Source organism: Poecile atricapillus, chromosome 1, assembly GCF_030490865.1.
Source record: "Poecile atricapillus isolate bPoeAtr1 chromosome 1, bPoeAtr1.hap1, whole genome shotgun sequence".
NCBI classification, from domain to species: Eukaryota; Metazoa; Chordata; class Aves; order Passeriformes; family Paridae; genus Poecile; species Poecile atricapillus.
In genome coordinates, this window is record NC_081249.1 from 166,805,109 (window position 1) to 166,819,720 (window position 14,612).

The window sequence follows — 14,612 nt, forward strand, 5'->3', positions numbered from 1 at the left end:
CAAGAGGATCTTGCAGACCTTAAACATTTGCCAAAGCTTCTTTTCCAGATGTGAGAAGCTGGGACAAAGACAAGGGAAAGTATTCTTAGATTCCCTATTAAAAAAGAAATAACTGAGAAAGAATGATACATCACTTGACAAATCAACTCCTCTGAATGAGATACCATAATGTTGCATTTTATGAATCACCCCTATTCCAACAACCTCTAGTGATGTAAGAGGACAGAGAAAAGCACTTGTAACAAGAAATACTGTGCAAAAATGCAAACTGTGCGTCTTTGTGAAATTCAAAGATTATCAGATTCTATGAGTTACCTGTCCTATTCAAAGGACCTTAGACAGAACCTGTAACAACTGCAGAGGAAAAAGGAAGGTTCCAGAGTAGTTGCAAAATACTCCAACAAAGCTTCTTTTCTCCATTTTCTCTTACAGTATTTCCAATTCCCCCACAAACACCATTTAAGAAGTGCAATTTTACAAGCTGGTATGGTTGAAACCTGTTGTAACACACTGTGAATATATTACTTAACACAGAGCTATTTTCTTTTGTGACCCTTTCAACAGATCAAGTATAATATTAAGTATAATATTTAGAACTACTTTAAAAGTAAAAACAATAAAAAGTATATTTATTTGATATTTTAAGATTTAAACCAGGAATTATGAAATTCTGTGTTCAACAAGTAAACTTGCCAAACTAAACCAAGCATCCAAAAAAAAAAAAACGAACAAACAAACCAAACCAAACCAAAACCCAAAAAAACCCCCAAACATATTTCTGTATTTAGCCCAGGGCACATCTTTAAGTGTTCAATTATTTGTCCTGAAAGCCAGTAATAAGGTAAAGATTATATAGATTTTTAATGCAGGACTATTTTGCTCAGTTATTTTCATACAAGGCAAGTAAGTATTTGCCAACGAGCTCTACAGAAAGTGAATGCTCTTTGAGCTTACAGGCATGCTTCCAAAGCATGTGGTGCCTTAAACTCCAGTAGCACTGCAGGCTTCCACAGAATCAGAACAGCAAAGTATTTCTACTGTAAATACAAGACTTCTAAAAATTTCTAATCAGCTAAGATTAAGAGTTGGCAATTCTGTCTTGTTAGTACATAAAACATTAGATGAGATATCTGAGCAGTAAATGATACGAACAGCTTTAGGATAGCACTGTCTTCGTTTGGTAGAGCCTGGCCTTCCTGGAACACTGGTTTCTTCTTCATCATGTAAATCAAGTTCCTCCTCATATTTAACCGTTTCTTTACCAACTGGCATCAAATGATCATCCAGTTCACCTGAATATTATGAAAGAGTATAAAGAAATAGCATTATGAAAAATCACATCTTGCTTCCTTCAGATCCTACAAAGTACTGAGATTGCTTGTGAAAGCACCTTACATGTAAGGTTGTGAAATACATGGACTACTGCATGGCTCCAAAAGTGCAGCTTTAGGAAAGAGTGATAAAGAGTGAGTTTTGGGCAAAAATGCTTATTTGTAGTAAAAAACCTCTTATATTTAATTACAAAAATAAATTATGTAACAAAAATAGCCAAGGATTCTTTTTGCCCATAAAAAGTGATCTTTGACTTATTTTAAAATCACTCACATGGAGTTATACAAAGGAAGAGTGAAAATTTCTATTTCTCTATCATTCTAAAAAGCAAATTACTGTTGTTGAATGTGCACTTCCAACACTGGGTTGAGCCACCACCAGGGTGCCATTCTTGGATGTATTTGTTGGTATGAAATCAGTGTTCAAAAAGTTTAACTCAGGAAAGAAATACAAACCCCAGACCTACAAAATTCTTTTTTGCTTAAAAAAAATACATGAATACTTCTGTACTTCATAAAAAAAACCAGTAACACAGAATTATCCTTAAAATGTTCCACAATGAAGAACATGCTCCATTATACTTAATAGAAAAAAAAACTGAAGTAGTCCTGCAATGCCCTATTTTTGGACCATGGCTTAGCATACAGTAGAGAAAGCAATAAATTTAGGCTTGTGTATTTAATATTTTGTCACAATTCACTTTAAAAACTGTGTTCCTTTGGCTGTAGGATGTAGCCCCTGACCTATAATCAGTATCCTCTAGAGAAGACTATTTTCCCCTGTTAAGTATATTCAGTGCCAAAATCTTTGTGTCTTGTACTAACGTTGCTTTTGCTGTTTAATACAAAATTTGTTAAATAACAAATTTAACTTCAGCTTAGAAGGTGTAAGCTAAATTAGTAAGTACATGACCACATCACAAGACAAGGCAAGCAAAAGAAAGCTGTAATAGATGGCTACAGAAGGACATGTACATATATAACATCCATACCATATGCAATTTCTCAACTACAAAATATACTTTAAGAAAGAAGTTGTTTTTCCAGCTCTTACCAATTTTGTGCAGTTTTTCACAGCAAATAAGAGCAACAACTCTCTCAGCCAGTCTTGCACAACTCATTGGAGGGCCCTATAAACATTTAAATACTTCGTAAAAACTTCGGTTTGCTAGCAAGTTACTTACACATTTTTAGTTTAACACAAGCATTTGAGGCAAGCAAAATTTTTGGTAAAAAAACACATTGATGGCAGTTTTGTGAAGATATTCAAGCTTTTTTTTGCATGGAAACCAAAATTACAAGACCTCAACTGTACTATTGATCAAAACCAATAAAGGACAAGTGCATAAACAACAATGTACAGGGAAGAATATCTAAATATTTTTGTCTTTGGCATAAACAGTAACTGATGGAAAATTAATTGTAACAAAAACAGACAGTGATCTAAAACCAGTTAGAGAGTACAATACAGAAAAAACTAGTTTTCATTACCAAGAGTGAACCTTAATCCAGAAACAGCAGAGACCAATTGTTAGCCCAACATATTCATGTATTTCCATGCTTTTCCTTCCCCAAATACCTACAACAATTGAAGCTCGAAGAGGTGAGTTGATTGGCAGGTAGAGAGTAGAGTAAAACGTATGGTCAGGCAGTTCCCGGGTCTTACACTTGGGAGCCAGGTGTGTAAATGGATCACTTGGTAATCTAGCGCAGTACCTAAGTTGACAAAACATTTTACACATCATGAAAATCTGCAAATCAAAACCTAAACACATTTCAGTGCAACCTCACCTTACTGGGATGAATGTTAGAAAAGATGATTTCAGGCATACTGACCACTGTAAAGGTGCACTACTGACTCATATTCAACCAACTTCTGAGCAGAAGACCTCCAAGTCCTTTATCATAAACTGGTCTCCACAAAGGTCACTCCAGCTCGTAATGATGCACAAAGCTATTTCCTGCCAGGTCCCAGGGTTCCCATTATGTCTCCTGAACTTACTGTTGTCTTACTCCTCCTGTTTATTACGGTTTCCCCCTCCCGCCTTTCCTCCCTTGTACTGACTTCCCTCTATCCCAACTTGTTATTAAATGCAAACATCCACATGTTAATAAACTGGACCTCCTAACAGTCCAGAAGTAATGCCACATATAACCAGCTGCTAGACAATCTTTAAAACATTCACCATCTGCCATTCATCCTTCAAATCTGACTGCTTTGAGAGGCTTTATTTACCAGGCAGTCCATCAAAATGGTCTGCATCTCAAGAAGTCACTGGCAAATTCATCAAAAGCGTAAGTAAATGACATTCACTGCTTTTTATAAAGTCAACCACTTCATGACACCAGAGACAAAAATCCCCCAGTAAAACTTGGTTGGTTTCTGCCCATTCCCTTTTCTTTATGGGCCAATAATCTGTTGCTACGAGGACTTGGTCCATAGCATTCAATATCACTATAGTTACTGGGCTGGTCCACAGCTCCCTGGATCTTCTTCCTTGTCTTTTTTGTCTTCCTATCACTGAGAACATACTCCAATCGCCTTACAGAGTTGGTATTTGAGTAGTTCCCATCCTGTCTTATAGACTATAATTATTGTGGTTTTGTTTGTAAAGATGACAACAAGATTGCTATTACAAACGTGAATATTAGACCTGAGATTTAACTATGGTTTTAATAGTTATTTTATTTATTTTTAAAAGTAGCTTGACAAGAGCAAAAATGCAAATTCACTACACATTTTGAAGCTGAATGTTTTCAGATAAGCTTTTAATTAAACAGGAATCAACATCACTGCAGTTATTATCAGAGCTAGAACCTCTGGTAGGATGAAGAAAGCAAATAATCCCTTCAAACCTGTGACTACTTTCTTTAGGAGAGAAGATTCTGTCAAAATGCCTAACAGGAAATGTGTAGAATGCCCCAGCCCATGCATCCATGTTGCAAGACCATGTAAGAAACCTTTCATTCAGTGACATGAAAAAAGAAGTGAATATACCTCTTACCTATTTATATGTCCAATAGCAGTGTTAATAGTAACCCTTGGACTGTTCTCATCTGGCCTCAATACATAGGGTGGAAAGACATCATCATCATCAACAATGGGTTCAGTTTCAGTTTCATTGGCATCAACAGATTTTGAGCATTTGTTTCGGAGGATCTTAACATTTCAAGAACAGAACATAAAGATAGGTTTTTCCCTGAAAAAGTACTGTGACACACTAAAAAAACCAGTCCCATTCCTTTGATCTCATACCTTCTCAATGGCTTTGTATGTCTTAAGATCTTCTTCAAAACTTTTGATTTTGTCTGTATCTGCTAACATAATGTAATTGGAAATTGGTGCTCTAGCTCTTCCTTTTGACTGCACATAGGAACGGTATTCTGTGGGCAAATCAAAACGCACCACTAAGTTGCATTTTGGTATGTCAACACCCTCTTCTACAATACTTGTAGCAATAAGTAGGTTGGTCTCGTGTGCTCGAAATTTTCTAAGAACCTGCAAAAGTAATGAAAACAAATTTGACATATTAGTCCAAGATCTTTTTCCATCATGAGTTTCAACAAGTCAGTAAAATCAAGATCAGTGGCTCGAACACCCCCAAAACATGTCCAGACATGAAAATACAAAACTAGTACAAAGAATCTTTTCAGAAACAAGACTATTTATCAGAAGCAGAAGATTTCAAGGAATAAAATCATGTATGTGGAATCACATGAAGCTACTGCAACCCCTAGCAATGGAGAGGATCCCCCCTATTTACTTACAAGTTTTCATCTGTGGTATTAAAGAAAAAACAAATGTTGCTTTTAGGACACCATCTTTTCCCAAACATTCCTGAGGCTGAAGCATCCTCAGGGGATAGAGTGCATTCTAGAGCTGGCACTTCTGATATTTTTACTGTATATGAAACAATACTAGGGAAAAGTGTGGTGCCTGGAGCACAACCCAGCTAGGATGAGCTTTAAGTGATGTTAAATCAGGGTTTTTTTTTTAACATTTAATGATTAATCAAATTCACATTTAGAAAAGATAAATATTAAAATCAGCTTAACTATTGAAAATGTCAGTAAGCCTGACATTCCTTATATTCTTAACATATTATTATATTACCACTAACACAATGTAGAAAAATTAAACAATGATCTGACTAGATATAAACCTGATTTTACATGAAGTTTTAATTTCTATTTGTGTAATGTGAGACAATGACAATGTCTCCGAACATGCTTTTACTGTTTTACAAACAACATCTGTATCTCCAGTAAGTATGCATATTTGTTAAAAAAAAGCCATAAATTTCCAATGACTGTGCCCCAGACTCTTGCCTATTGATTTGTTTTCAAAGACACACACAGACACACAAAAAGGGTACTGCCAGTTTAAATTTTTCTTTTCTTGAAGTTACCTCTTCCTGCTTTCTAAATTCTACTTCCATCTGCTTGCTACGAGGCTGGTTCTTGCCAATGCCATGTCCAGTTATAAAATTGCTACTGATGTAAGCCAGTTCTGGATCTTGCTTGCCAGCTTCTTTTATCAACCTAAAAATATTACATGTGTTTTTAGAAGTTACACAACCTACAAAATGGAGGAAAATCTATTATTTTTAAGACCTACATTAAAAGGAAAAGTGGAAGCATGACAATTAAGTCATGTTAACACATAAATCGACTGCAGTCTTTTTGAAAACCTCTGTAAGGTTACCACAAGACAGACTGCATACAGAAAAACAAGGAGTGCTCATGCATCACACACATTTCAGACCTACCACAGTAAAACTAGATATTTTTAAACCAGTCTATTACTCTAAGGCTTCCTGTTGTTAAAGCACTCTACTCAAAATTTCTTTCTTAAATCTTTTTCTGTAAGCTCTAGCTGACTTTAGAAGATATAAAAGTATAAAATGTTAACTTCTAGGTTAAAATGTAAGATTGCAATTGTACTTAATATTAGAATATACATCATATTCAAGTATACTGGTGACAAAATGCTGACCTGTTTTTCTCAAGTGATGCACAGCCAACATGGTGAAATGTTCCCTACTTGTGAAATTAACTGAAATAGAGGACACAATTTAATTCTTTAAAAGGAATACTCAACAGGGATGTGGGGAACACTCATGCTCTCACTTTGTTTCAGCTCAGTTTATTTTTTATGTTACAGAAGCAGAAAAGGCTGGCTTCTGCAGTGCTCTGGTTTCACAGATAAAGTATTAGGATTGCTCACCTTCATAATGCACTAAATCTAAGAACGAGGCATTTATGGATTTAAAACCACAATTACAGTGTGCAATCTAAGTAAGTATACTGGAGCATCATTAGTTGATTAGTTTTCAGGATGAACAGAATTTGGAATTACTCAACTGTAACAAGCTTTTGAGCAGGAAATAAAAACCAAGGGATTATATACAGCAAATAATCCCTTGCATGTGTCACTACAGCCATCCCAGTACTACTCTGCTCAACGCATATCCATCATGCCCATTACCAGGTGCTCCCCACAGCCAAAGAACAGCCTGCCTCGCTACACTTCCAGCAGTAACTCGAACCTTTCCCAAAAACATCTCTAGCACTTCTGCCTCACATGGGAGTATATGGATGCTGTGCTACAAGCCTACCCATCTGCCCAGCAAGCTGCTGCCAAACCAGAGGGAAAATGGCAAAGTTCTCCCTGCTCTTTCTACCCCTGGAAAACTACTGAAGTCTTGCACCCTTTCCTAGTCCCCACTGCAAACAAAATTTATGGGAACATAAAACACCTTGAAGGCTTTCCTCCTCTGTAATCTGTTAAAACTGGAATGAACAGGGAGATAGGCAAGAGGCCAAAAAAGAGGCATACAGCTTGCCATCCCTAGGGGAACAGACTTGAAGGATCCTCCGTGCTAAAGTGCAAATAGGGGTTGTTAGTTCAAGGCCAAATGGAGTTACATTTCTGTATGCAGAAAGTCTAGACTCTTGAGAGAGACACTCTAAGAAAGTATGGGTTAATAACTGGACAGAATTTTTTTTTGTATTTCTTTTTCAACATGGCATTTCTATGAGGTCATACAAACTGAGTACCTACTAAACATCTCAAATATTCTTACTTTAGTTCACTTGTGTAGAAATGGACAATTAAAAGCATTTGAATGAACATTTCACTGCAAATCTTTGCCAAGTTCCTGAGAAACAGGACTTCAACTTTGTGACTAAAAAAGCCTATTTGTAGTAGGTAACAAGTAGTGTTTTTCAAACAGATATAAGGACTTCTGCTTTCCCTTCTCTTAAGGGTGCTGAGAGGCACTGCAATGCAAATGGAAGGAAACTGGACTTCAGAAAACGTCTTCTATTCTGAAAAGGAGTGTAGAGGCACCAGAACTCAACTGCATACACCAAATTAAATAGTGAGCAGCCACTCCATCAACTGATTGTAATAACAAAGACAGAAAGTACAACTCATGTCATGAATTTCACCCTTCTTCACTCATCCTGGATTTCATAAAATGGTATTCTAAATACTACTATCATAACTATGTTTCAAGAAAAATTGTACTTCTTTTTAACTCAGTTCCATTTAATGATCCATACTGAATTACTGTAACTGTGGTACACCAATTCAAACACTCAAGACTTTCTCATTCAGTAGAGTCTTTTTTCTTATATATAACGTAAGTATAGCTGTCATCATCAGAGGCCCTTGAATTAAATGCACTCTTCTGAAGAGGGCCTACAGTGACCTTCTCCACCAAAGGCTTCCAGTCTTAATTCCAACAGTTCAACTCTGATGGTCAATACAATATCAGGTTTTCTGAAATCAGTTGCTACGTGAAGTAAAGGAGCATTTTGAGAGTCTGGCAGCTAGCTTTCAGAAGGGGATAAAAAGTTACATATAATTTTATATTTTGCCACCAATAATCTCTACTCAAGGTGCCTAAAGCTCAAAGATGGCAGAACTTGATCACCTATTTCATCTAGAGTCTGTATTCTGTCAGGTTCAACAGCAGTTAGGATATTGTATGGTGTATAAATCTTGGAATATGAGAATGTACAGTGGAAAACCAATATGATTTAAATCACATTCATAACTTAACAGAGAAGAAAAAAGTTTTCAGAATTCTGTTCATTCCCTGTAGGGTAATGAAATACTCATTTCAGCTCAGCAAAAGACTCTGTTAGTATTATTTCTTCAGGACTTATTAACAGAGTATGTTCATTTTGCTGAACAGCTTGGTTTGCCTCATACTTCAGATTTATGTGAACATATTTAAAATGCAAAAAAGGAAAAGAGGAAAGATAAAAGTTGATGAAAACACGTAGGCAAGTCTGCAGATCAAAGGATATGTTATGCACTTATTAACTCAAGCTAAAATGTACCAACAGAGGGGTCAGTCTTAGAGGTATCCAGAATGCAAGGAACACCTCACACAGGACATTTGCTACACTATCAGAGAAACCTAACAAAAACCAAAACCAGGATAGGTGAATCAAGCATTTCATTCACAGTTTGTGGAAACAGCTTTTAACAATTCAGTGTTATACGTAACATGTATCACACTCAAGAATACGAACTGATAAGGAACTACAATATTGCCAATTGGCAATTACTCCCACATTCTTATTTTTCTTGGTGGAGACTTTAAGAAAGCACTTAGTGTTTGACTAAATAGGTGCTTTATAAACATCCACTGTGAAAATAGTACTGGTAAATCTTGAGCAATATTTGTGCAAGGCTAAATTTGATTTTCTCTAGACTTGGATCATATAATACTTTGATTTAGTAGGGCAATTGTGAGATTTCTGAAAGTACTGAACTCAGTAGGCTAGAGAAGTTTCCAACATACACTGAAAATATAAATCTAACGACCAATTACAACAAATCAATATATGCTTATTTTACAGGTTTAGTACAGTATGCCACATTTTGCCTTCTAAAAGAATCAAATTAAAAACTCAGGTCTGAAACAAGTCCTTGAGTACAACTTTCAAAGACATATGCTCTTCCCATATGCTTTAGAAATATTCCACGTGATCTCCTTTACCAACTTTATGAATATGAGTTCTGAAAATACAAGGCAACCTCCTACATATTCATGATATTAACATCTTGGCAGCTGAGTCTGCCTTTTTTCTTCAGAATATATTTCTTTTTTTAAATAAAAAGCTTTACCTATTTAGAACAACTGCTGTGTATCTTCTTTCCACAAAAATAATTCCACATAAAATATTAGTAAAGGGAGATGGGAAATTAGTCTCTGGCTTCTCTTTCTCCTCAATTTCTTCATCCTCATCATCATCTTCAGAATCACTCCAAGATACGTAATTATCCTGATTCCTATTGTTATACCATTCAACACTTTCAAACTGCTGCCGTTCATATGGTTTGTATTTGCGCAAGATTTCAAGCAGCTTTATTACTTTTGGGGTCACAAATTTCAGGTCAAGTGAGGCAGGCGAGAAGTGCTCTTCACAGAGTGCATGTATTTTCCTTAGGAAAGTGTCTGTAAACAATAAAAATTTCCTGTGCAGCTCCTCTTGTTCATGTTTGATATACTTCTGCAGCTCTCTCACCATCATCCCAGCTACCTTATCTGCACACCACGGTCCCAGAACAACCAACACAGCTCGACAGTCTGACAATATCTACAACAAATGAATTCAAGTATCAGTTCAAAGAGTACATTCATGAACTATTCATTTAAGACTAGGGGCTTTACTCTCTAACATCACAGTCTTTGTAAGGATTATGACATTTTTCTACTTTAAAATAAATGCAGAAGTCTGCTTTTCTTATTTAGATGAACTTGGGAAATTTGGTGTTTCTAATGGAGCAAGTTCCCACCCCCCCTTAAATAATTACCAATCAACTTCAAACTGTATTTCTGAAACTCCAAAAAACCCCAATCAAATTTTGCTTAATCAAAATTTTGCCATTTTGTAGAACTGCAATTTGAAATGTATACTGAAAAGAATACTTTTTGAAGCAGATAGATAAACAAAGCAAAAATTCTTATCTTTATTATATAACACAGAACTAATAGAATAAACACTTTACTGGAAATTTTTACTTTATTTACTACTGACAGCTGGCAGGGTTTCAGAAGTATATAATCAGAAAGTTCCACAGTAGCCTTCAGGTAGCCTTAGGAAGTCTATCCTTTCAAAGGGAAAACAGAACACAGTAGTTTGTACGTGTGGGTAGAATATTAAAAAGAGAGAACTATATCCCTATTCATAGAAAACAGAATAGGCATTTAAGTACCAACATAATCTGATCTGATGAGAAGTTGTTTCCTCCAGAAGAGTGAAGTTGTCAGACAATAAACTAGGAATTCAGAAATGTGGTACACTGATAACACCACTAAAAGGACTTATTGTTTGGATGCCCTATATTGTACCAGAAGAACTACAACTGAACTGTAACAATCAGGATGCTGGTTTTCAGCTGCTGCTTTAATTTCTCTTCCTTCTTCCCTTCTGTGAGGAAAGAAAGATCAGGCTATCATCCTCTTGAGTCTGTCCTATCCTCTGTGAAGTTATTTAGTTCTAAGACTTAAGGGCAAAACCATCTACACTAATTGTAACTGCATATAGAGGCTTGATATTCTACATTGCCAAGATAAAAAGCACCACAGTCTGAAACTCATTTCTTTTCTTAATATGGGTACCTCCATCTTCTTGGAGAGCTACTGGTTTAAAACAAGCAAGAGGGTTGCAAGCTTTAGATGTATAGCAGTTAATCCACTCTTCTAGACTCTGCAAGTCATGAAGATCACCTCCAGCCAGCATTCCTTATGTATTTTAGCTTATTATGGTTTAAGTTTAGCACAAAAGTAACCAGGACTTCCAATTCCCATGCACTGTGATAGGCTGCCTTATGTACAATCTTTCCCTCTGGCACAAATAATATTTTATAGATAGTGTCACAGCCCTCATTTTTAAGAATGCTAAAGAAAACTGGAATATTTTGGGCTGAAGAAAGTAATATATTCTCCAAATTTCTTGTGGACTATTATAGGAATAGTCACAGCAGTGACTCACTACTGACTTCTTGTTCAAACAGCTACATACTGACACAGTGGTAACTTAGCAGGCAATTCCAAACCAGGAAGTCCAAGCAGGGTTAAAAAAGGTACCTGGACCCACTGTGTGAGAGGTCCCTGCTTTCTCCACACTTTCTGGACCATCCTCTGCCAAAGGTCAAGACAACACAGGGGCAAACACAGAGAAAATCAGGTGCAAGCCTGAGATTCAAATTCTGTTCAAGCAAGATGTGGCACTGGTCCAATATTGTTCTAAGATAAACTACAGACACTGTACATCTCTGACTGGAATTTTTGCCTAAATTCTTCCTTTATCAACTTTTAATTCAATGGAGTACAGTCCAAATTCTTCCTGAAGCATTATTTCCTCTTCTGTACTGAATTAATAGGAGATTGTGAAAATGTCAAATTCTTGCCTTCAGAGATAAGGACCTACAACATAAGGGTGCAGAATTGTTTTAAACAAATCTGAACCTCAAACTAAATGGAATTCTAATCAATGCCTGACATTGAAGCCTCACTCATGTATGAAAACAACTGCACGTTAATGAACACAAAAATCAGAAGTCTGTTTGCTTCAGATAATCAAGGATGGCTAGCTAAGGAGGTTTCAGTTATGTAACATACATGGCAAAGAAAAACAGTAGTAAGATTTCTATTCCCCAGGTTTCTCACATTTCTTGATATCCTTACCTGCTTAGAAATTAAGGTAGAATCTCTTTCTTTTGAATGTACAGATATGTTGCAGTCATTTAGAAAAGCAAGTGCTTCATCCAATTCCTTTAATAATCTTCCATACAACCCACTTTTGTCAGTATATGGTCCACAGTCTACAACAATCTCACATGGCTGAGAAGTATATCTTAATGAGGGGAAAGATCAAGTTAAATAGAGCTTCTGAAAGCCAAAGCTATTTCAGCTCTTAAGGTTATACAGCAAACACAACAGCAAAATTTTGTGTATTCAAGAACACCATGAATCAATAATTATTAAAAGTTACACAGTTAAACACTTCAGAAAAACCTCCACCACCGAAAATACTGAAATACTTCATTCTAGATGCTGTTTGAATACACCCCTAAAAAGAAGGCTAACATTGCTATCCTCATTTCAAATATTGGAAAATTTAAGTAAATTCTATTTACTTTATCAACATTCTCACTTGTTTTTCCATAGCGCACTCTCTTGTTATACAAAAGAAAACCAATCCACTTCATGTAAATTCATGTCTATATATACATTTATGCAAGTAATTACTACTCTTGAGTGGAAGCAAGAAATTCTTAAAAGGAAATGGTTCACAAAAGTTAAAAAAAATGCATTTAAAACATTTATACATGGGTGAAACACCTGTTCCCTAACATGGAAAAACCACCTTTAGCTTTGTCTGAAACTCAATACCGTACAGGTGGCAGAAGAAAACATGCTACATAGCAATCATTTCACCCTAATTTCCCTACAAGTCATAGCATTATCACCACCTTTAGTTTAAACAACATTCACAGGATTCTAGTTTCTTTAACCCACTTGGTTTGTCATTTAAGTATTTACTACTTCCTCTAATCTCCCTCTATCTTTCATTAGCCTTTAAAACCCAGTCAATGCATCTGGGGGGACAAAAATAAAAGGCAATTAATCTGGCATTAAGAGCACATTGCACTGTGGATGTTGCCACATTTTCCTAAATAGTGACATTACGGCATACACTGGACATGAAACAGTTAACACTCTATACAAAAGACTGCATTTTAGAAGTTCAGAAACATTTTGTGAAATGTCAGTTTTTCAGCTTGGTGGTGTATTGAGGGGTTTTTTCAGTTGTTTTGGGTTGGGTTATTTTGTTTGAGTATCTATTTTGTTGCACCTTTTTGTTTTGTTTTTTTAACTACAGAAAATCTCTCCCTACCAAGGCCAATCAGACTTTATACTCAAAAACCATTTAACATTCCATCTTCTAAAATAGAGGTTTATTCCTCTATTCAAAATGAAAATGCAGGCATCGATTTATCAAAAATCATTATAAAACATACCTGTCTAAGACCACCAAATCAGTTGCAGTTTCAGCATTGCTCTTCAAAATTTTCTCCAGTTTCTGGATCTTCTCCTCTAACTCAGCAGGATCACATTTCCCATTTAAAATGGAAGCTGTTAATCCCAAAATTCGAGGACATGATGGATAATCCTCACAGATCTGTGAAAAAAAAAAAAATCAAATTATTTATGACAGGTATCCTGTTAATCTACCTGCAAATTTATGATGATTTGGCTGCAAACTTTTATTTCAATAGCAGGTGTTTTAAAAGGAACCAAACATTAAACTAGTATTTTCTTTTCTAATGAATGGAAGTTGAACAGCCATGACATTTAAAGGTAAATATTTACAACATGGAAAAATAGGAACAGTTAGCATTAAACAGAATATTCTCGTCACACTTACAATATATAACGTAATACTTCCATGCCATATAAACAGGCATATGCACTTGAAAAGAGATCTGGAAAGATATTTATGTAGGTATCTCTCATAAGCAAAAAATGACATGGAGCCAATAATACTCTGGAATGAGCCCCAGAAACACCTTTAGAGACCAGCATTTTTAAAAACAATACAAACTGATGATTAGCATATCCCATTCTCTAACTCAAATATTTTATTAATAAATTTTTAAAATTCCCTTAATTCAATAAATTTAGCTTCTCTGTTAAAGACAGATTTTTCCTTAATCCCCACTGTAAAATACAGTAAATACATTATTATTCTGCCACACACTATCTCAGAAGTCTTAAGACAGTAATTTTACAGTCCCAGGAACATGCTAACACTGGTTCCTCTAATATTTTTTTTTGGTAGCAAATGTCCCCTTAAAAGGTTTCCAATTCTCCAGCCCTCCCACTGGCTTTTCATCCTCAACCAAGTATATTAAACATTCACACAATAAATGCACCTTCATAATTTCACGGTATGGATGATCCTGGATTGCAAGATGGCACTCATCAAACACCAGAAGATTAATATTTGACAGGGATAAATACTCGTTTCTCAAAACAGTCAAAGCAACATGACACGTCATAACCAGAACCTAGGTTGAAAGGAAAAAAAAGTCAGTACAAGAAAAGCACAAGCTGTCTGAGGTCAAGGTGAAGGAGGAAAGCCTTCTGCAGGTCTTGTGAGACAGCACTGGCAACTATCAACCCCTATTCATCCACCGACACCAGGTAAGGACAAAAGAGAATAAAACATTCTCTACTGAAGAAAGCCATC

At 35.8% G+C, this 14,612-nt stretch overlaps 1 protein-coding gene across 10 annotated transcripts in view; it reads right to left on the bottom strand.

The window, feature by feature from the left end:
* The window catches only part of DICER1 (dicer 1, ribonuclease III), a 66,770-nt gene that overhangs the window by 23,158 nt on the left and 29,000 nt on the right, over window positions 1-14,612 (bottom strand). For 7 of the 10 annotated variants that reach the window (XM_058836633.1, XM_058836660.1, XM_058836642.1 and 4 more), the window contains 10 exons: window positions 14,296-14,430; window positions 13,381-13,541; window positions 12,044-12,212; window positions 9,478-9,950; window positions 5,741-5,873; window positions 4,588-4,830; window positions 4,337-4,491; window positions 2,915-3,047; window positions 2,386-2,461; window positions 1,153-1,292 (listed from right to left, as the gene is read on the bottom strand). In XM_058836633.1, coding sequence (XP_058692616.1) covers window positions 1,153-1,292; window positions 2,386-2,461; window positions 2,915-3,047; window positions 4,337-4,491; window positions 4,588-4,830; window positions 5,741-5,873; window positions 9,478-9,950; window positions 12,044-12,212; window positions 13,381-13,541; window positions 14,296-14,430 — 1,818 coding nt within the window. Of the gene's footprint in view, window positions 1-1,152; window positions 1,293-2,385; window positions 2,462-2,914; window positions 3,048-4,336; window positions 4,492-4,587; window positions 4,831-5,740; window positions 5,874-9,477; window positions 9,951-12,043; window positions 12,213-13,380; window positions 13,542-14,295; window positions 14,431-14,612 lie in introns of those variants that run through there. The other 3 variants (XM_058836708.1, XM_058836677.1, XM_058836686.1) reach the window with 3 other exon arrangements.